This window comes from Falco peregrinus, chromosome 1 (assembly GCF_023634155.1).
Source record: "Falco peregrinus isolate bFalPer1 chromosome 1, bFalPer1.pri, whole genome shotgun sequence".
NCBI lineage: Eukaryota > Metazoa > Chordata > Aves > Falconiformes > Falconidae > Falco > Falco peregrinus.
The window spans coordinates 65,259,621-65,281,494 of record NC_073721.1 but is presented as its reverse complement, the minus strand read 5'-3'; the positions used below and the strand labels follow the sequence as shown (position 1 = coordinate 65,281,494).

General features: G+C 41.5%; 2 protein-coding genes across 2 annotated transcripts; one reads left to right on the top strand and one right to left on the bottom strand.

Moving 5' to 3' along the window:
• Positions 1–12: 12 nt before the first annotated feature.
• Positions 13–4,152, top strand: SLIRP (SRA stem-loop interacting RNA binding protein). The gene is made up of 4 exons (XM_055793965.1): positions 13–165; positions 301–359; positions 2,133–2,240; positions 4,028–4,152. Exons 1-4 carry the CDS (start codon positions 75–77, stop codon positions 4,085–4,087), a joined length of 318 nt encoding a protein of 105 aa, XP_055649940.1. The 5' UTR covers positions 13–74; the 3' UTR covers positions 4,088–4,152.
• On the bottom strand, positions 4,085–21,865 carry SNW1 (SNW domain containing 1). The gene is made up of 14 exons (XM_005243887.4): positions 21,828–21,865; positions 20,699–20,852; positions 18,101–18,262; positions 12,756–12,851; positions 12,558–12,664; positions 11,606–11,710; positions 11,444–11,513; positions 10,707–10,772; positions 9,348–9,464; positions 8,855–8,996; positions 7,029–7,125; positions 6,103–6,220; positions 4,935–5,098; positions 4,085–4,856 (listed from the first exon to the last, which is right to left on the bottom strand). The coding sequence occupies exons 1-14, from the start codon at positions 21,839–21,841 to the stop codon at positions 4,652–4,654; spliced, it is 1,617 nt and encodes a 538-aa protein (XP_005243944.1). The 5' UTR covers positions 21,842–21,865; the 3' UTR covers positions 4,085–4,651.
• Between the last annotated feature and the right edge of the window lie 9 nt (positions 21,866–21,874).

Here is a 21,874-nt window from a genome sequence, read left to right as displayed (position 1 = left end):
AGGCCGCGACGGGCGGCGCCGCTCACTGCCGGGGCGGGCCGGGCCGGGCGCCCCCTTCCGCTGCGGCTCCCAAGATGGCGGCGGCCAGCGCCGTGCGGGTGGTGCGCCGCTCCCGGAGGCTGTTCGATCTCTTCGTGACTGATGTTCCCTGGACGGTGTCGCACAGTGAGTCAGCGCCACCCGCCTCGCCCCCGCCGGTGGGAGGGAGGCAGGGAGGCGGTCCCGCCGCGTGTGCCGGCACAGGCCGTGGGGCCGCGGGGGTGCCGGGCCCGTGTAACCCAGCGCGCGTTTCCCCCACAGAGGAGCTGAAGGAGTACTTCTCCCAGTTCGGGTCGGTGCAGAGGTGCCAGCTGCCGTTTGTGAGTACCCGGGCGTTCTCTCCGGGCTGCTGTTCGTGGCTTCTCGGTAAAGCGAGGAAGAGCGGCCGGCGGGTTCCCGTCCCGCAGGGTGGGCCCGGCCCCGGAGGCGGCTCCGCTGCTCCCGCGCCGCGGCCTGCAGCCCACCCGGCGCTCGGAGCGGGCGCTGGGAGCGCCCCCTAGTGGCTCCTCACCCCGGCGGGTGCCTCCCCTGTCCGTGAGCTGCGGGCCTCCTGCAGGCCTCGCTGAGGCCTCCTGCTTGCCACTGGCTTTGAAAGAGCTTCAGAAAAGCGCATCCCTCGGATCCTGTTGGTGCTGCTGTTTCTGGAAAAATAACCTAAAAGTGATTTGAACTTCTCTGTCACGTTGTCTTTATTTTGACAGACAAGAAAGTGTTCGTGTGCCTGGTCTCGCTGGCCTAACAAATGCAAAGGTGTGGGTATGAACCTGCAGTCTTTTCCTGCTGTGCGTTCATACCCCATCCGGAGCGCGGGACTAACACAAAGCCTACCATTTCAGGATGCTCCCAAGCTGTCAGCTGTTCATGCCTCTGCTGTTTAGGTTATTTATCTTCTGAGCATGTAGGTTAGGGATAATATTATCTAGTGCAGCTTCTTAGAAAAGTAAAGGAGAAAAAAAAGCGTTCCTTTCCCACTGTTACGGGTAAGTTGCAGGTCATTGCTAAGGAGTAGAGGTTCTGCCTGCTCCTGTTTCTCCATGTGGAGCAATGATTAGTGTGCACTGAACTTCAGTTAGCAAGCTGATGGTTTCCCTGCCAGCTGAGGACTAGTTTGGAAGTGGAGAAAGATAGTTTGAAACGGTCTGAATGCTCAAGCGTTGGTGTGTGCCTGCCATGCTCTATTCCTCAGGCGCAGGACGGAATGCATTGCTTCATTGCCAAGGCTGGCAGCTTACCGAAAACCTGCCTCCATCACTGATTAAAGCCTAACTGGTGCATGTCTATTTGTTTTGATTCAGTGATTACTTTAGGAGTGTTTGTTAATGCTTAAAACTGCCAGAGGTACAAAAATCTGCCAGCAGCGTAAGAAACCCTAATTAAGACATTACTGGGATACTGAAACAGGGCAGTGTGACTACAGTGCCTTGTGTGTGAAAACTTCACCGGTGTTTGGAAGCGCAGCCAGTCATGCCTGATCAGAGCGGCAGAGCTGTTGTGAACTCTGGGGATCAGAGCTGGGATAAAAGCCACTCCGGTACATCTGGCTTTTCAGCATTATCTTCTCTCTACTGACAACTGTCTTTTCCCACTGCCAAATTATTCTCAAAAGTTAAACTTTTTTTTTCTTTTCAGCGCAGTTAGTGCTTGTCATCTTGAATTGCAGCCTCTTTTCTTAGTATCTTAAGCAGCTGCTTTATCTTCTTCAGTGCTTTTCAAGTACTGTGGCAGGCTTATTTTCAAATCAGGCAGCCATTTAAATGTCAGTTCTGTTGTGACTGCCCTAATAGTAGGTAACTACTGCAGTTTAAAGCAACCAGCTATGCATTATTCTAGTCTTTAAGTTATAGTTTAATTTTTTTATGATTGCTGGACTCAAATGGAGAGAAGGGGATGCAGAACAGCCTCTGCTAGGCCCCTGCATGCTGCCAATGAGAGTACATGTCTTAAAGTGTGAAAAAGGCTTCTGAAATAGTAGGTGTACTGATTTCTCTGATAACTTCCGAATTGTCAAATTGAATATCCATGGAAAGTTTTTAATAGCCTATGTGAGTGTTTTCTATAGTAACTGGATTTTATTTTTTTACACTGCTGACTAGGATAAAGATACAGGCTTTCACAGACGTTATTGCTGGATTAAATTCTCAACTCCCAGCGACCTTCAGAATGTGTTTCAGCAGGACTCCCACATACTTGAAGGTGCCAGGGTAATGTGCCAATTCCTTTATTGAAGTAATGTAATGATTTGAGCTCTTTAATTCTGCCTTTGGTTGGACATAGTAACATCAAAATATTGCCATATTCATTCCAAGTGTGATTAAGCATTTTGTCACTTAGTATGCTTTTTAAATAATCAGTATTTTTGCTTATTCATCCCTCAATTCATTAGGGTCTGAGATCATACAGGTATCAGAGAGATCACATACCAGAAATCAAAATCTCTTCCTATGCTAAGCTAAAGGAATATGAATGCAGTAAAACTGTTCAGGAACTGCCATACAACTAGCTGTTATTTGTAATAGAGATTTCTGTGCAGGTGGATTCCAGCATCTAATTTGGATGCTGAGTGGCATGGGGAAGATGACAAACAATGTAAAGCTAAGCTTTGAGCTTTAGTGAAAGTTCTTCAGCCATCATTTTGTACTGGAAAAAATCAGCTGCCCACTTTCATGTGTTCAAGGTAACTTTAAATTAGCTTCAGTGCAGCTTTTTTTTTAACTTGCCATCTCCATCAGTTAAAAACATTTGGTCTAGTACCTATACAAAGGTGTCTGTCATTGACTGGTCAGTTAGAGCCAGACAGCTGTATCATCTAGCTTCACTGCAGCAAAACAAGAGCATGGAAATGACCATCCCACCACTTTCCAAACCTTTAATATGCAGTGGTGTTGACAGGTAAGGGAGAAAGGACAGGGAGTCAATGGCTGCGCAAAGCCATTAGAAACTTGCATCTAAAATGCTCGCTAAATAGAGGCAAATTACTAAGGGGATTTTCTTGTAGACTTACATGTGCTTCGGCTGACCTAGCTACTCACTCAGTAGTACAGAGTGAAACCATAACCATAAGCAACAAGGAGGCTGTTATGACAGACACTATCAACTCTCATCTTTGAGTAATTACTAAGAATTCTTCAGTATCTTTCTGACAACTCTTTTCTCATTTTGAGGCTTCCACTGCTAGGAAGTACAAAGAGTAAAATGAATTGGCAAGAGACTTCAGGGATTCAGGATGTTGTCTGTGATAAAAAGTATTTTGCTTGACATGGTTCGTACATCATTGGTTGTGGTTACTTTGGTACCTATTCCTAAGAAGAACTGACCTCAGAGTTACAAAATGGAAGGGGAAATGAAGGAGTCATTTGCCAACTTCAGTTGTAAACTGTGACAAGCCAGGCAATGGGCTGATCCCTCCTGAACTGGGCTGCAACTAAAAAAACTTACCTGTATGCAGTTATCAAATTAAGTATGGGAACAGCACAGATAAGTATTTAGTGTCAATTTCTTGGAAATTACTTTGCCGCTTTTTATTCCTGAAGCTGTACGATAGCCACATTCACTTAACTGCCTAGGGTTTGAAGAGTATACCCACACAAAAGGTGCAAGAGCTAAGAGACTTCTTTATAGCAAAATAAAAAGCAGAAGGTAGGTAGTAGTTAGCTTGCTTAATTTCTTCAAAAATGCAAGCTTCTCTAGAACCAAAATACAGGAGCACTTTCCCCACTTCGTTCCAGGCTAGGTTTAGACAGTTACCTTCTATTAGTTCCACTTGAAAGCCCAAGCTTTCAAGATGCGTTTTGCTGATGCAACTAGCAATTGCTGTGCAAATTATATTCAGCTCTCCCAACAGGAGCTTAGCTTTTGGGGTTATGGCGCATGAAACTGAACCGGTTATAAACCCATCTTCCACTTTCCATACGAATGTTTTAGAAGATCAGAAATGAAAAATATCAAACCTTTTTTCCTAGCTAATTTAAATAATTTCCATTGTTTTCAGCTTACTCTCAAACAGCTGCCCTATAGAAGACTCAGTCAAAGAAAGAACCAAAGTGAATGAGCGGTGGAAGGAGGCTTTATTTCACTAAATGTAAAGGAACTAAAATAAAGGTTATGGAGAAACTATGAGTGAGTATTTGTTTTTAAACAGAATCAAGCTGGTTCCCCTCCTTGTTCAAATAAACTGTATAGACGCACTAAAGAAACATTAAGTCGTAAACTCCCTAGCGTTCATGACAGCATAGAACAGTAATTATATACAGCAGGAAAGCTTCAAACAGATGAAGTAAAAGCTTTAGCTACCTACAAAACCTAAAAGCTGAAGGGAGAGGCTACATTCTTACCCTGAGATGCTGGGCAACAGGGAATCAAAAGTCAGAACACCTGCTAAAGAATAATTCCCTTGTGAAATGCTTCAAAGTGGTCACCATTTCTCCACGCTCCAGGGGTAGCTGTCCTATGTAGAAGAATTAGTGTGTGTATATATCCACACCAGAGCTGTGACAAGAGTCGTGAACTGCTGCATTACAGTGCCATCCCCCTATACACCTCTGATACTAAAAACGCCTTCTGCATGAAGTCCAAGCGTCTAGTCCATTTCTTTACCTCTCACGAGCAGAGGCATTCAGTCCTTCCTCCTCTTTTTGCTCTCATGCTCATGTTCTTTAGGGCGGCTGCTGTCCGATGGCCGTTTAGAACCACCATGTTGCTTAGCTTCTTCCAGAAACTTGTCCAAACCAAATGGATCCTCCTCAAATTGGACTGGTCCATCTCTGCCCCTCCCTCTTGTGTTACGATCCGAATTAGAAAATTCCTTGTCAGGAACAAACCTGCAGAAGAAGAGGTGATACTCAGTTGATAGTACTCTGGTTACAAATTAAGACCGTTTCTTAACTTTATTTTCTTACCTGTTGGTCTTTATTCGAGCCTCTAAATCATCACCGTACATGTCCTTATCCACATTTTTACTTGGCCTGTAGATGTTTTGGGCCATATCCTTGCCACTTCTCCAGGGCTGGTCATAAACATTATAAATTTCATCCTCTCCTCCAGCAAAGCCACTGTCCATACCCTGTAAAGAAGAAAAGAACAGCAGTGAGTCTGCACAATTTCAGCTCATTTGTTTTAACATCAGGATACACTGATGGTGTCACAGATACACAAAAGACGGTATTGTGTCATTTAAGCACTTCATTAGGATATAAGCGGTTCTGGATCTGGGGTCAAGTCCGGAGGATGTGACACAATCACTGCAAGCCTCAGTCAGGGCCACTTCTGCTCTCCCAGAGAGCAAGAGGAAGGATTACAGGCCACTAATGTTTCAGAATAACGGATCATTTCAGTCTGCCCTGCAAGTACAGCTGTCTATAATAGCCAAGTACAACCCTACAAAAATGTGTATTACTCAGAATTTCTGGAAAACATGATTTAAGCTGATGGATCCAAATCACATAGAGGCTTATGTAAACTCTGAAAGTAGAAGCGCCTGCTCGTTCACTTTTGGTTCATCAGCTTTCCCTTCTGCCTGCAAGTCTTTCACTGGATATGTGAAAAAGAACGACTGACGAACTGCAGATCTATTCAGGGACTTTCTGAAGCCTAATCTACTTTTTCATCTCTGAACAGTATGAAGCTCAGGGAACATAAATGTTGCTGTTAACTATTTATATCTTCAGAAGGATTTTTAACATAAGCAATAATGGGAATAGAAAGTATTTACTTGCTTCTCTCCCTGAGCAGATTTCCCTTATTCAGTCAGTACATTCATACACAAGAAGAAAAGGAGGTCACTGCAGCTTGAAGGCAAAATAGCTTTTTTCTCCCCGCACCCCAATGAGGAAAACCACAACAAAAACACTTTAATCCACTTACACATTCAGAATATTCCATTTTTTTTGCATCAGCTATGGATAAAGGAGATCAATAGTTTTCTGACCAGTTGTGTAGAGACTTCTTTCAAAGTATATCCACACCAACCACGCAAACAGGGTCCCTTCAGTATTCTAGCCATACCCACTAAGGAAGGATGAGCATGCTCTCACAGAAAGCTACACAGATGTGAAAAGGTATTTTTACCTTGCTCTGGTTGAACAGCCTCTGGTCATACTGGATTTCATTGGATGGCCTGGGGTTGGGCACCCCCAGGGCAATAACTTCACTGATATCTCTGTTCTCATTTCTCTGCAGCTTTGACCTGAATTAAAAATGTTAAGTTTTATTAGGTCAGTAAACCGTATTTGTTGACATGCTCAGCTGCAACCTGATCCTGTATTAGTTGCTAAATCTTTGCCTCAGGAGCCAGATTTTGACTGTTGCCCTTCCTTACTAGGTAACATTTAAAATTTGTCTCCTGGCAAAGGAAACATTTGGGAAAGTTATGTTCAGCTGGGCATGACATTTAAATTTGCTTTCCACTATCTGCAATTTATATCAAGCTGACTTAGTCTAAAATGTCATATTTATTTTTTGCAAGAACCAGTGTAATTATATTCTGGGAAGGCAAAGCAATCTAATTTTAAGATATTAGAGATTTTAAGCCTCCAGAAACCACTTGTGCTCAGAAATCTCACTAGCTTGGGCAAACAAGATACTTCAGCCTACACTCATAAATCCAAGCTTCCTTCAAATGAACAGCTTCAAGAAACAAAGCCACTAATGATACTCTGGTCTCACTGAAGTTACAGGATCCAGGTTTCAACCTTTGCGGTCAACATATTAATTAAATCTCAATATACTGAAGTTCTGCTACAGGAAAACCTACCCGAAGCCAGCAGTGCCCCCTCCTCCTTTCATCTGGAAAATTCTAAATGTAGACGAGTACAGCAACACGCTAGCACAGTAACACCATTGCATGCAATGAATGAACAGTGCTTCATACCAGTATCTCCCCAAAGTAACGTTCAGGCACTCCTATCAAGCAAGAGGAAGCTCCGTGTAACAGCTTCCCTGGTGGGCAAGCCGGCGCCAGTGGAGGAATAAAGCAGCTTTCCTTTGTGACTCACCTTTTGTCAGGGGCTGCCCTGGAAAGATTTCTGTCATGCTGTCTCTCTTTGCGTCGGTCATGTCTAATTTCATCTCTTTCTCTAGCTTCTCCATCCTCTGAACAAATGCAAGATTGCTCATTATAGACAAATAGTTGAAGTTTGAATTAACTATGCCACAGACAGTGGCACAGTGATTCAATTCAGTGTTTTACAGAAGAGATGTGACCCTTAGCACTGTTTAAAATGTTACACTTTAAACAAACAGAACACATGGAAAACCACAGCCTTCTTGTGCCACAAGTGATTAACTGTCCTTGACAAGACAGATAAAGCAGACACAGCCAGTAACTACATTGTCTCAACTTTCAAGAGCTTAAAATACTTGTCCATCTAGAAGTTAACATCCTAAAACACCTACAGATCATCATTATCATACTTCTATCTCTGAAGTGTAAAAATACTGTTCAAACACACAGGCATCTAAGTGCTTTGAAGAACACTCAGTATCAGAGAATCACTCAGGTTGGAAGAGAGTCTCTAGTTCAACTTCCTGCTGAAAGCAGGATCAATGCTGAATTCAAACCAGGTTGTTCAGGGCTTTGTCCACTCAGGTGGGGAAAACCTCCATGGACAGAGATCTCCACCCTCCCTGGGCAGCCTTTTCACTGCTGCTCGTCCTCATGGTGAACATTTTTCTCCACACACGTAATTGGAACCTCCTGGTTTAATTTTTGACCACTGTCTCATTCTCCCACTGTACAGCTTAGTGAAGAGCTCTAACGATCCCCTTGTAGAGTCAGGAAAGCTCCCGAGTCCCTAAAGTGTCCCCTAAAGCCACATCTCCTGGCAGAACAAGCTTCCTTCCTCGGCATCTCCTGATGAGGCAGATACTCTGGCCCCTTGAACCATTTTGATGGCCCTCCACTGAACCCTCTCCAGTTTTTTACCACTATCAGTCTTGTACCTGGGGGTCCATAACCGGACACAGTATTCCAGACACAGTCTTAACTGGTCACCAGTAAAAGGAACTGATTACTTCCCTTGACCTACTGGTTACACCTGCAGATGCAGCTTAGTATGCCCTTGGCATTATTGCTGCCAGGGCACACTGCCGGCTTGTGTTTAGTGGATTGTCCACCAGGGCTCCCAGGTCCTTTTCAACAGAGTGGCTCTCCAGCCAGCCAGTCCCCAGCCTGCTGGCAACAGGTTAGGCCATCCCAGCTACAGCATTTGGCACCGTATGACCATATCCCTCCAGCTTTTAGAGTGATGGTAACTGCTCTGTAAGTTCAGCGTCTTGATCTCTGAAGTGTCATTTAGTTCAAAATATAACACTTATCACAATGGTATGATTTAGTTAAGTTAGCAGGTCTTGGGCCTTGAGGCCAACAGAACTACAGTTCTGCAAGACCAGTTATAACAGTACAAGAGACAGAATATTGCATTTACCATCTCTGAAAACTTAACAAGATGATTTAATTCTTGTAAACAAAGTCACTCTTCATCTGCAACAAGCCTATTATAAAAACATAATATATTAATTCGTTTATAACAGTCCACGAAAGCCATTCCTTTCACTGATTATTAACAACTCTGAAATTCTCAACAGCGTCCTAAATCTGCATACACAAACTACTGTGAGGTTCAAATCCAGATCCCATCAAACCAGCCAGTGAATTAAACTAATTCACTAGCTGATCAAGTAAAGACATGAAGAACAGACGTCATGCTTAGAAATTACAGTTGATATTTAGGTATTTTAAGTTCTCAGGTTATTTCTCCAAACCCATACTTCAGAGAGTGCTAAAAAAACCCCATAGCATCTTAAAAACAAAGAAATGTACCTTTTTCAACATGGGTTTTGATCCCAGCTCTTCTCTCTCTGGCTTTCTGAGCCATTTCTCGGAGCTTTTCCTCATGTTTCTCCTTTTCTTTCTGAGCCATCTTCCTCTCCACCTGGGCACGCATCTCTACTGCCTCACGAGCCTGCACACATAAAACACAGTTAAAAAGAAAGCTAGTACCTGGGATACAAGCAGATCTTCTGTCCTGGAGTTACTCAGTAAACAGGGCAGGAATCAAGCCACAAAAAGAAAGTTCAAAGCCAGACAACCACAGCATGTAGAGCTGAGAGAAACGAGACCCATCACCGCCAATAATTTAGCCCACACTGAGCCACGGATTCGAAGATAGTGGGAGTAAGACCTTACGTCTTATGTTAGTCAAGAAGCAAGACAAATCAAAAAGCTATACCCTATTCATTGTTGATTTTCCCAAGGAAATAAGCAAAAGAAGGTAAAACCACATGAAACAAAATAGTTTAGACAACCACCTGACCTTTCTGTCAGCTATATAGAGAGCCTCAGCAAGCTTGGCAAAATTTTCATTAATATGAACAGTCTGCAATCCTCTGCCATCTGCAGCCAGGCGCTTATCTAATGGAATGGTGTAACCCTACAGAGAAAACGAAGGCAGTTAACCACAGAAACTAACATTGTTTGTAATAATGAACATTGCTACATTTATTGCGTAAGAAAACAAGAACACACACAGAACTCACAGCCCATCATTAATACACCCCGATGGCCCTCCTTTATATGTACTTCAAATTTATGGCAGGTAGTAATAAGCTTTGCTCCAATTCCACACTCTCCCCAAATCTGTGTCACAATTTCCCTTCAAGTTACATCTTACTACGAATGACAGTTTTTGATTGATGAGGACCACTCTGCTTTGTATTAAGAACTACAGATAATAGCTTTCCCAGTCTGTTTTACCACTTGTGCCTAAAAACTGTTTTCCCTAAACTGTTTTCATACCTGTTAAGAGGTTAGCCGATTCAAAATGAGAAAGTAAGGGGCAAGGCCACCAGCAAAAGTAAGAGACACTGAACGCCGATTTTGCTTTCAAAAGCTGAAACCTATCATTATTTATAGATGATATTTTAAGATTCTTTAGTGAACTCTACAAAATTTTTGCTTTGGTTTTAGCATCTGTAACCTAAAATTTGATCTACTGATTAGCATCAGTCCCAGTTATACAGCTGTGTTGGGGTAGAAAAAAACCCATCCAAACATGCAGCTTTTCCTTCCTCCATTTGAAGAGGCTGCCTCTTAGACCAATTACTGCAGCAAATTATAAATACTCCTTTCTCTCTGAACATAAACTTACTGGCTGATAAAAATCAAAGGGACAGGACATACCTATGCAAACAAGGAGTAAAAATAGCTAACCAGTGATGAAAACTAACTAGTGAAAGAATGCAACAAGGAGAACTTTCCAGAAATCTGGACTGCAGTATTAAAAAGAAACACGCTCAGTTCTCTGTGAATTACCCTTTCCTTTTTCAGTTTAGATGACTTCACTTTGCAAGCTCCAGAGACTTTGGTTTCAGACTTCACACACTGCACTATTATGGAGATTTTAACTAATGCCATCTTTTCCTCTCTGAATGCATAATCTCTGCCATGAAGTAACACATTCTTTCTCAGTTTTATAGTCCTGTCAGTTTGACAACCCTTTATATGCCAAACAGAAAAAACAAGTTGTAAAATCATGTGTTCTCCACGCTGGAAGCAACCAGTTTACCTAAACCTATAGAGGTTTAAAACCAGTACTATTCAAGCTTAAATCATTTACAGAAGTCTCCCAGCAGGGTGCAACATTAGAAAGATGAATTTATGACAACCTAATTACCTTTGCATTTTTCCAGTTTGAAATGCACGGAGGAATTTTCCACTCTTGCTGCTCTTTCACAGTCATCTGATTTAAGAAAAGAAGCAAAGTAATCTTTAGAGTTACAGCAAAAGGAAATACTGTTTTCTTTCTCTGAAACTTCTGAAATAAATTAAAAGTTCAAAGTTCAGGACACCACTACAAAAAAACCCTCGACTCTTCTCAGCAGCAATAAGATGTTAATTTCCGCACTGCACCTTTGCCGACATTGAATGAAGTCACAACAGCTTTTCAGCCATCCTCTTAAAACTTCTTTCACACAGACCGGAACTCACAGCCGGCTTGTTAATTTTTGCACATTTAATAGCAGTTCAAGTTGTAGGAAACTGATGAACCACCCCTCCACTCATCTCTCAGAAGGAGCTAATGCTTAGTAACACAAATTAGCATCATTATGGATTAGCTTAATAGTTGTTGTCTAAAAGCAGCACCAGCGTACCAAGGCTAAAGCCTCAGTCAACTCATCCATGCCATGAATAAATCCAACAACACAGCCCTGCATAAAATGAGAAATCTATTCAACTTTTGACAAGGTACATAGGAAAAAGCCAAAAAGACTGCACTGGGCACCAAGTTTATAACTTAACATCACATCAAAAGAGCAGTAAGTGGAAGGTGCACAGAAATGAACGAGATCAAATTAGAACTTGTGAATACATCTAGAATTCAAAACTCTGAACAGCTATGGCATTTCATACCTTTCTGCTAGGAGAGTGCATTACAGGTGCTGGAGGAGAAGGTGGCCCACGTGGAATCTTCTTGTTAATTCTGAACAATTAAGAAAACAATTACTAATCAGCACATTTTATGGAAATACACCTCAGAATCTTGTATTTGCCATGAAAAAGTTTTGAAATTACTTGAATCTTGGAGGCTCCATAGGGTCCTTCTGCATTTCCACCATCCGAATAACTCTCTGTTTTGCTCCAGAGTTGAAGGCAACACCTTGCTGAGAGGGTGTGTACCTGAATAAAACAATCAGATTGCTCAGTTCTCTCTCTGCAAACTGCTAGATATTCCTTGCCCAGCTCCATTTTTACTCAGTGCACTGCTCCAGCTGCATTTTCATTTTATCTACGCCAGTTTAAGACTTTTCCACTGTGAACACCATGAGCAGGTAACTGCACAGAAGATACTCTACTGAATGTAGAGACTCAATGACACCAGACAGAATATATCTTCCCAGGGCGACATTCTCCTATTTTAACCTAGATTCTGAAGTAGAAGAAACAAACTAATAGAGTACACTAAGCATGTCCCAATACTCTTTACCTATGTCTGTGAATCCCTGGTGACTACTTACTGGTTATTAAGAACCTCTTCACATACTTTTTTCAGAATTCACCTCAGGCCAAGTCTAACCCTGCCATGGAATTTTTCTGCATTTACAGCAGAAAATCATCATAAAATGGGGTTCAGCCTCCTAGTAATCCCAATTCTTTCTAGCTGCTCACTTTATATAAGGGAAGAACTTTGTTACATGCCTTGCCTTGGCTTGAAACTCCCAGTAAAGACTATTTTTAGGGCAGCATTATTACTAGTGGCCCCTGACAAATCTGTATTTTGTTGCTAGAACAATAACCCCTCCACAAAATGCCACAACTCATGACATGTTAAGGCGTATTTCAACCCACTTCAAATTAGCTTGTCATCAGTGGATAAATTCAAAATACGCAAGCCAGTTTCATATTACTTCCAGGAAAACAGAATTCAAGAGCAATTTCTGTTCTCAGAAATTCAAGGAATATCCCAATTTTAATCAATTTTATATGTAACCACATCTTACATGTACACACACACAGTGCTACATACCGAATGTACTGTGCAGGAGCCAGTTTGTCAGCTGCTCGAACTGGCATTGCTGCTGCAACTTTTTGGGAAACTGATTTCTCCAAGGCTGCTCTTGTTTTCTCTGTTATCTGAAGACAAAAATACCACAGTGTGCATTCATCATATACGCAAACCATACAATATGCCACCAATAGCTATGCACATCAGTGCATAAAATACCTCTCTGATTGCCTCCTCGTCTGGTCTTTGCAGTTCAGGATCATCCACATTCATGACCTCTTTTGGCACAAGATCTGTGTATTTGCTGTAAATAACCTGGAAAACATTTTATTTTATTAGTGCTGGCAAACAGGAATAACTGTACATATATCAAAGGAAACATTTCAGGCTTAGATTACACTTCAGGTACTAATTAAAACTTGTATACAATTCTAAATGCATTACAATTACATATTCTTCAATGACTCCCACAGAACAAGGATATACCTGGGACCCCAATTTACAGATGGAGTAATTGAAGAAAAGAAGCAATTTGATAAAATATGATGTTAATCACTCTCAGAGTTGGGATTAGATGCTAGTTTCCTACTTCCCTTTCATATTCTTTTCCTTTTTCAGGGTCCCCAAGACAGACCAACAAAAAAAATATCTACATTTGTACTTTTGTTTTCATGGATTACTTAAGAAATTGATACAAGTCTTTTTCAACATCTAGATTTTTTTCATTTCATTATGCTTGTGGTTTTCTTGAAAAAAGTAAATGTTTCAGAAATCTGTTCTTGATGCTTTCTGTTACGTATGTACTTCAGTCTTCATACAACATGCAGCTAGCTGTCAGTAACTTTAAGCTCCGATTTTAAATATAGGCAAAGAACACCATTAGATGACTACAGGGAAAAATTTATTGTATTGCATTAATGCTTCACAATTGTTCAACAAAATAACATCAGAAAGTCTTAGTTCAAAGGGTTAAAAGTCATTACAGCTGTTATTTCAAGTTCATTATAAAGTGCATGTCCAACTACGAAACTGACCTATTACCCTCAGCATTAATTTGTCACACAAGAGCCATTTACCGCTTCTCAGCCTTCACTCCTAAAATTTTAAACCTCTGAATTAGTATAAAAAATACCCTAGCTTCTCAGATGCTGAATGAAGGACATCTGAAGAGCAGTGTTCCTCTAAGGTAATTAACCAAGGACAACTGTCTTGCTGCATGAAGAACAAAGTACGCCAAAAGAGCTGCGAGTATCTCAGAAGACAAAAAAAAGAAAATAAAAAAAAGAGTCTAAGAGGTGCTCTAAGAACTACAGTACACCAAGATACAAATGAACTACATGAACTATTTAAACCCTAAAGTATTGCATGCAAATGGCAAGCTAATATATAGATTAAACTAGCCTGAAAATACAAAAAAATTTGTCTCCATCAAAAACTTTGATAGAGTTGCATGTTCTAACTGGAGTCCTTTTTAGAGGACATAGGCAGATAAAGATGTTGCACTGTGTTGTTTTTCTACATATTTACCTTATTTTAACAGTAATACTGAGACATTTTATTAATCCAAGATTAAAGCAGAGACTCAGATTGTTCGATATTGTAGTATGCCCACCCACTAACATTTTTCATCTACAAAATTTAAGAGGAAGCATCAGCCTGTGTTTCAGATATTTCATTTTGATTGCTACTGAAAAGCAGAATCTCCCAGGCAGAAACAAAATGCTCAATTTTTGGGACAGCTACATGATTCCCTTTCTGGCTGGGGCAGCCTTAACAGGCAGCAATTAGAAGTCTGTGTGCCACTGTCATCAGAAAAAACATTTTTACTTAAGTACTTTTATAATATACTGTAGCTCATGGTAGAATTTAGACATCAATCACATTCAGAGTTTCACAAGACACCCAACAGCCGCAGATGTCTTGACAGAAATTTCTTAGTTTGTAACATATAAATCCCTCCCCTCAACATATTTTATTCTGTATATCCAGAGCAGCATGTAAATCAAGAAGCTACCATCGAGCACTGCAGGATGAATTCCTTCCTCATCAAAGAATGGTTTCTACAAATTATGTGGTTGTAAGCCTGGCACATACACCAGAGAAAAAAAAACCTGACAATAAGTCATCAAACCAAATTCTACCACAAAGGCAAATAAATAACCAAAATTCTTGAGAAAACAACTGTAGGAAAGATTTGTGGTTCTTTTTTTCCTCCTTTAACTTCTAAGCCACAGCCTTGGGTCACCAAGAAATCCGACCCCTGCACTTGCCAGAAAAAAAGTAATGGACATAATAGTTCCCCTCCTTGATTTCGCTCTCTTCTGTCTTAATAAAAACTCGGGAAACAATTATATGTCCTTATTTTCCTAATAAGGAGACAGAGCATCAGTCTCACCAAAATATATCAATATTGATGCATTATTGTAGCCTGGCTTTTAGTAATGTGAGTAGAGAAAGTACGGGAAGAATCTATAGCAGCACAATAGCTAACCACACAGCTAATGCTGGAAATCCTTCATCTGGACAACCAGACGGAACTCTACCCTTGGATCTATAAGGTCACGCGTCCAGGTTCATCAACGTTATCCAGCATTTCACGTCTAGGAGACTTTCTGCCAGCCCCAGACAGGAGGCTTGTCAGACTCTCTCATTTATGTCTGCATTTTTCAAGGAAAATTCTCTGAAGCAACTATGTAAGGGAACAGATGCAAGAGAGATGAACCACTGCAATAGTAGAAACTGCTGACAAGCCATCCAGAGACAGGGTCTAGGTGATGGGAGTGCTGCCTCTACAAGGTGGCGGAATACTAAATTCAACTTCCAAAAAATCCATAAGCTGTAACAAAAGCAAAATTTGCTTCTTAACCTAGACCAAACCAAAGTTCATAGAATAGGATCAGAAACTCCATCTCATTTCTGGCAGGCTGCTAAGTATCTGTTTCTCTTAAGTATTAAGATTGGAGAAGTATTTGAATTATGACTGCAGCTCTCAGGATAATGAAATTTCTGTATGTAATCCTACTGACACTGTACTATCAGAAATTCTCTTACAGAAAATATTCCACATTATTCAACTCAACACAGATCACTGAAGAGCTACTCCCTATGACATCTGTGCCAATACATCTCCTGCAATACAAATCAAGAAAAAGTAGTTCTGCTACTTCCAGCGGAATTTTTTTCCAGTACCTAACTTTCCCCCACTTTTACTCCCCCTTGAATCACATACTCAATCTTTAATCTCAGCATTTAAAGCCAGCTGGATGCACTCAGATTCAAGCTGACCCATAAGGCAGAGCTTAGCGTTATGAAACCCTAATTCCAGTTCTACAGACCTCAGTTTTGGAAAAACCACACATCTCTTCCATCATGTACGTATGGCTTATGAAGGAGCCACACATGAGCATACATGAGAATATTAGTACTTTTTTATAGATGCCATATGGAAAATTCTTGCCTAAAGCCTACTATCTCTTCTAGTTCTTCTCCAAATATACTTAGATGCCTATCTGAACGTTCTATTATAAGAAAGCTAAATCTGATCCCACAGTAAGTAAAGACATACCTGGCAAGTTGTAAATTAGTGTAGTTAAACTCTCATTTAAATTTTTTTGTTTCTTATTTGTCCTACAGCTTCTCCAAAATCAGTATGTCTACTTCTTGTCTACTGATCTGCTCCAAATTATTTTTTATGCTTTGGGGTAAGACAAATTTCTATTTTGTATCAAGCATTTAGTATCAGTACCAAATATTTTGTCACAGAATTCTTTTAAGTGTAATTAATATTTCAGTACCTTCTTCTTGACAAATAATTCAAGACACTACATAAAGTCTAATGGAAGCCCACTGATAGTCTTCTCAATGAAAATATTGCTACTGTTGTGGTTTCTGTTGAGTCTGACTACATTCTACCACATGACAACAGAGTCTCTACTGAAGTAACTTCTTTTTTTCCAGAAGTACTGCAGTAACACGATGCACAGGATGAGGATATACCACCTTTCTGACATTGGGCATATTACACATCCATAAGCTTTTCAAGGCATTCTAAATATCCTGGGTTTGGCTGGCACAGAATTAATTTTCTTCCTAGTAGCTAGTACAGTGTTGTGTTTTGGATTTAGTATGAAAATAATGTTGGTAACACACTGACGTTCTAGTTGTTGCTAAGCAGTGCTTACCCTAAGTGAAGGACTTCTCAGTTCCCCACGCTCTGCCAACTGGGCAGGTGCACAAGAAACTGGGAGGGGACAGAGCCAGGACAGCTGACCCGAAGTGGCCAAAGGGATATTCCATACCATAGAACATCATGCTTAGTATGTAAACTGGGGGAATAAGAAGGAAGAGGGCATGTTCAGAGTTACGGAGTTTGTCTTCCCGAGTAACATGATGGCGTCCTGCTTTCCTGGAGATGGCTGGACACCTGCCTGCCAATGGGAAGTGGTGAATCAATTCTTTGTTTCGCCCTGCTTGCGTGCACAGCTTTTGCTTTACCCATTAAACTGTCTTCATGTCAGCCCACAAGTTTTCCCACTTCTAGTCTTCATGATCCTCTCCCCCATCCCACTGCAGGGGTGAGTGAGCAAGCAGCTGTGTGGTGCTTCGTTGCCAGCTGGGGTTAAACCATGACACTACATTACAGCAGGAGAAGTCAAATTATTTTGAAAACAACTACTCATAACTATTAGGTAAAACACCCCATGTAGTTAACCCTTTTCTAAGATATTCTTCGGATTACCCTATCCTTTACAGGAGATGCTTGCTGTAACAAGCAGCTGGTCATACATTTGGTCATGCCTCAGCAGTTTTCCAGTCTCCAAAACTTGCTTAAGTGAATTAAGGTTTCCATGTAGTCCATTTTGTTACATTTGAAAAAGCACATGCAAATAGTCCTCAATGTGGACTTAGGAGACCCAAGTATCTGATCTCCTCAATACTAGTTAGGATGTCAACATAAGGTGTCATCTGGTTTTAGAAAGGCTGCTGTACACAGGAAACTGAAGTTGGTTCCCATTAAATTCAGTGAGAATCTTGCCATCACTGAACTCAGCACAAAAATTTTGGAGTATAAGCACTGGCAATACTTTCTGGGGCAACTGAAGAGAGGAAAAAAAAGCACCCAACAATACTGAAAACAGCCAAGAGAGTCAAATGTTAACTTAGTAAGGCTCAAGGTGTAGTATTCTGAAAGCTGAACTGTGTTTTGACTTTTTTTTTTTTGCTCCCTCTTTCTACACACTGAAATAAGGCTGCCTGTAATCAGGCCTGTTTTCAGTTTCTTGCCTTCACCGGAAAGCTCTCTAACAAAAGCTGCTAAGCTATCAAGTAAGTTTTGTGTAGACTCACTATTTTTGCCTCAGCTTTTAATTACATAACAGAGAAGATCACACAGTGATCCCAGTCAAAATGTTCATGTTTGTCTGACACTTTCAGTTCTTAAACTTTAAGGAAACAGGACACAATCCATTTGGCTAATGCCAGACCAGTGAGTTTTGTATGTACACACTGCATATACTTACTTTTCCAGGTGTACATGCCAGTCTACATATTTGAAGAAATATTACCTTGTCCTTTGATTGTCCTTGTCGAGCAATTGCATCGTATTTTATTTTTCCTTCTGCATCCACCTGAACAGCCAAAGCATTGGACATTTTCTTCTTTCGGCCCATATCCAATGGATATTGGGCCACATGAATTTCTGGGAAAGCACCTCCATCTCCAAAATCCTGCATAAAAGAAAAAGTAGTGAATGACTGAAAGACAAAAACATGGTATAAACATTTGCAAGGGTGGGAAATGGAATGAGAAGAGTGGATTGATTTTAACCAAATCAAACATGGCCAGAATGCTCCAGTAACTTTATTGTTTTAGCTGGGTAAGACAGCAATGGGCTATAGAACTTACACTTATTAAAAGACACTGAAGTGCATAGACATCTTGCAGCACTTACTCCCTGCACAGAGCAAGAGCCCTTATCACCGACGAATGTGCAAGCACTACTATGCTACAGACAATACATGATTAAGTATTTAATTCATATGCAAATTATTAATTAAAACCCCCAAAATTTACCTTCTGCAATAAAGCAACTGTGGAAAAACTAAAATTACAAGCGCAGCATTTTTTGATGAAAATTTCTACTCGTTATTCGTTGCTTTTCATACCATAATGAAGAAAAAGCTTTCAATTCCTTTCAAAAACTGTAGCTCATAGGTTTACAATGGTACAGATAGCAAGCTATCCTGTTTCCTTACTTCAACACGTGAATATACTGAAAACTGGGCCAACACCCAACAGAGGTACTTCCTCTCTCATTCAACATGTTGCTGTAAAAGCATTTAATGAGCAGATAACGAAAAGCCCTCTTAAAGCAGACCAGTAACTAGTCTCAGTAACACCGAAGATGCACACAGAATCTGTATGATTGATAAACCAGCATCAGGCTACAGTTTCAAATGCAACTCTTCAGAGAAAGCAGTTGCTTGAAGCAGCATAAGCATCTCCCCCTCCCCCTGTTGCAATGGCACTGCTTACATGGGGTCTGATAATGAACCAGATCAAAGAAGAATAATGGGTGTCCTGGGTAGACTGATCTCCCTCCACGCTCACCACATGACCAAATAGTTAACACCACTGCAAAGAGGGCGTGGAGTGAGGCTGGCATGAACGAGCAGAACACTTCCTTCTAAAAAAGAACATGCTTACACCATCTTTAAGCGCTCACTGAAATACTGCTTCCATTATTTAAAGTCTTCCACTGCATGACCTGCATTCAACAATTAGTTACAGAATCATGCTGAAGTATTAGCCAGAACAAAAGTCAGTCATTCCTCAAAATTTTTTGCATAACTATGAAGTGATCTATTAAGAACAATCTTGGTTCTTCTAACAATGGAATTCCAGCATCACTGGACAACAGTTATGCTTTGGAAGAATTTACTGCTCTTGAAGAATTTGCATTTGTTTGAGGCAGAAAGGAGTCCTTATCAGTCTTTTGGAAATGTGCATCACTTTATGGCTCAGTGATGCTGGAAACTTTGAAAACCTTCCATCACCTGTTAAGAAGTTCTTTTACTAACGCTCAGAAAGAATAAGCACTAGAATACTAACTTAGTCATCAACAGTGTAGGGAGGAAACCCTATACTGGATATAACAAAGGTATAATTTTTAACATCATAAACTTTATTAAATACTGAACCCATACAAAAACGTTTTCTTCTAGAGAACCACTGGAACTGCTATTTGAAGTCACCTTACCTAGCACTAAAGAATCACCAGGGTAGTGTTGGATCCATCTTTACATAAATGGGACTTAAACATAAATGAGGGCAAGGCTGTTAGTAGTTCATGAAATTATGGTATTTGGAACAAGGCAGGATCACACATGAAATACTGTATCAAAACCTCAACAGCACGCTTTGTCCCAAGAGCACTGGCTCATGACTCATCAAAGAAAGTCTCAGATGTTAAGTGCCATTTCAAAATCTGCAAGCTTTTGTGGCTCACAGTGAGAAGCTGTACTAAAACAGGTTTGTAATCAGAGCTACAGATCTGTATTTACCCTTCTACCTTTTATCATTGCCAATTAAAATTAAAGTGTCAAGGATTACGGCTAAATACACACAGCACTGTCCAAAACCCTTCTGCCAGTAACGCACTTATCAATGAGTATCTAACAAATTAAGTTTCCTTCCAAGCCTAACAACCTCCCCCAATAGCAGCTATTTATTATGCTAAGAACAGAATACACCTGAGCACTCTCTTCTCTGACATACACATGTTCACTTCTTCAAGTTATAATCCGGAATGTTCATTTAACAAGTAACGACTGAGAAATAATATAGATGTCTCTCTCAGAGAAACCCTGCATTCGCAGACTGTAAACTGAAAAGACCATTTCCATGTTACAACACAACAACCTCTGAATGGAAGAATCCTTATCCTGTTTACCATCAAACGTTTGAAGCAGTTTGGTGAATTACAACATCTTCCCTCAACCCAAGAATATACTGAGCTGTCTGGATGGAAATGGTGCATGTGGTAAGGCTTTGCACAATTCTGAGCTACACTCAAGATGCTCGGAGTTTATTTCTGCTTCAGAAAACAGACTTCTTTTTCCCATCAGCAGACACACTACTAAAGTGTGAATTTAAATACCTACCTCTAGCGCCCGTGGTATCCATCCTTTTCGGTAACCATATGGGGGAGGTTCCCTTCGTGATGAGACCAGAGCAGTCTGCCTAGATCTTTGAGCTCTTGCTCTTTCTTCTAGTTCTAGCTGATCTTGAGACAGCTGGGTTGGAGCTGGTAGAAAGCTGCATGTCCACAGACAGCCACCAAAACCAGAAAGACATAAAAGGTTAGTTCTGATCATTTCACTCAGCGACACTCAACTATGCTTGAGTCCATGACTATATTATTACTTTCTTTACACTTCATACAGATTAAGAAAGAAATTTATGAAACGCGAGTACTACATTCATAAACCTGAGGGCAATAACGTCTGAAGTTATAGAGGGAAAAGCAATGTGTGTTTTCTCAGCATTTTGGAAGTTTCCTATGAAAACTGACGGTAAATTCATCCACATTCACATCATGTTTGAACAGGACAGTGACAATGCCCATTCTCCAACAGGAGGGTCACATCCCACTGTGTATTCTTTCCACCACTACAGAGTAGAAACAGAAAATACTCCACTTGTCCGACCTCCCCCCTAACGTCACATACCTCCCAGCCAAAGCCCAGAAGTCGAACCCCAATTTCGTGACTTCCCCTTTTCTAGCTCGTCTAGACTGTGGAGCTCTTTTACACTTTTATTAAGCAAGTGTCCACCTCCGAGAAAGTTGGCATTCCAGAGCTGCACTCCTGATCCCTGCGAGAGGCCCGGTAACTCACAACAAAGACCTCTCGCCCTCACTCACGGTTAAGGAAACCCTGACAAAACCCCCCTGGAACCGATCACGTCCAGCCGAGCAGGGGCAGCTCCTTCCTCTCACAGAAAACACGCTTAGGAGGCAGAGCCCTCAACTAACAGCACCCTGAACCAACCCCCCCTCCCGCCAGGGCAGGGCAGGGCAGGGCAGGGCAGGGCAGCCCCCCGCCCCGGCCCTCACCGCCCTCCCTCCAGCCGCGGCCGGGCCTCCTGCCTGCCCGGCGGGCCCGCTGCCCGGGAGAAGCCGCGGCCCTGCAGCACGGCCTCCTTCGCCGGTCGAAGCCTCTCGCAAGCGGCCGGGAAACCGCAGGGAGGCCGGAGGAGCGCGGCCAGCCGGACGGGGCCTACCCGACCCACCTGGTGAGCGCCATCTTGCCGCCTTCGTCGTCTTCTCGGCAGCGGGG

Coding starts and splice junctions, on each gene's coding strand:
- SLIRP (XM_055793965.1), top strand. CDS start 75: ATGGCGGCGGCCAGCGCCGTGCGGGTGGTGCGCCGCTCCCGGAGGCTG. Junction 166..300: donor TCCCTGGACGGTGTCGCACA/GTGAGTCAGCGC, acceptor TTTCCCCCACAG/AGGAGCTGAAGGAGTACTTC. Junction 360..2,132: donor AGAGGTGCCAGCTGCCGTTT/GTGAGTACCCGG, acceptor ACTGCTGACTAG/GATAAAGATACAGGCTTTCA.
- SNW1 (XM_005243887.4), bottom strand. Junction 8,997..9,347: donor TCTATATAGCTGACAGAAAG/GTCAGGTGGTTG, acceptor TTATGTGTGCAG/GCTCGTGAGGCAGTAGAGAT. Junction 5,099..6,102: donor GGCTGTTCAACCAGAGCAAG/GTAAAAATACCT, acceptor TCTTCTTTACAG/GGTATGGACAGTGGCTTTGC.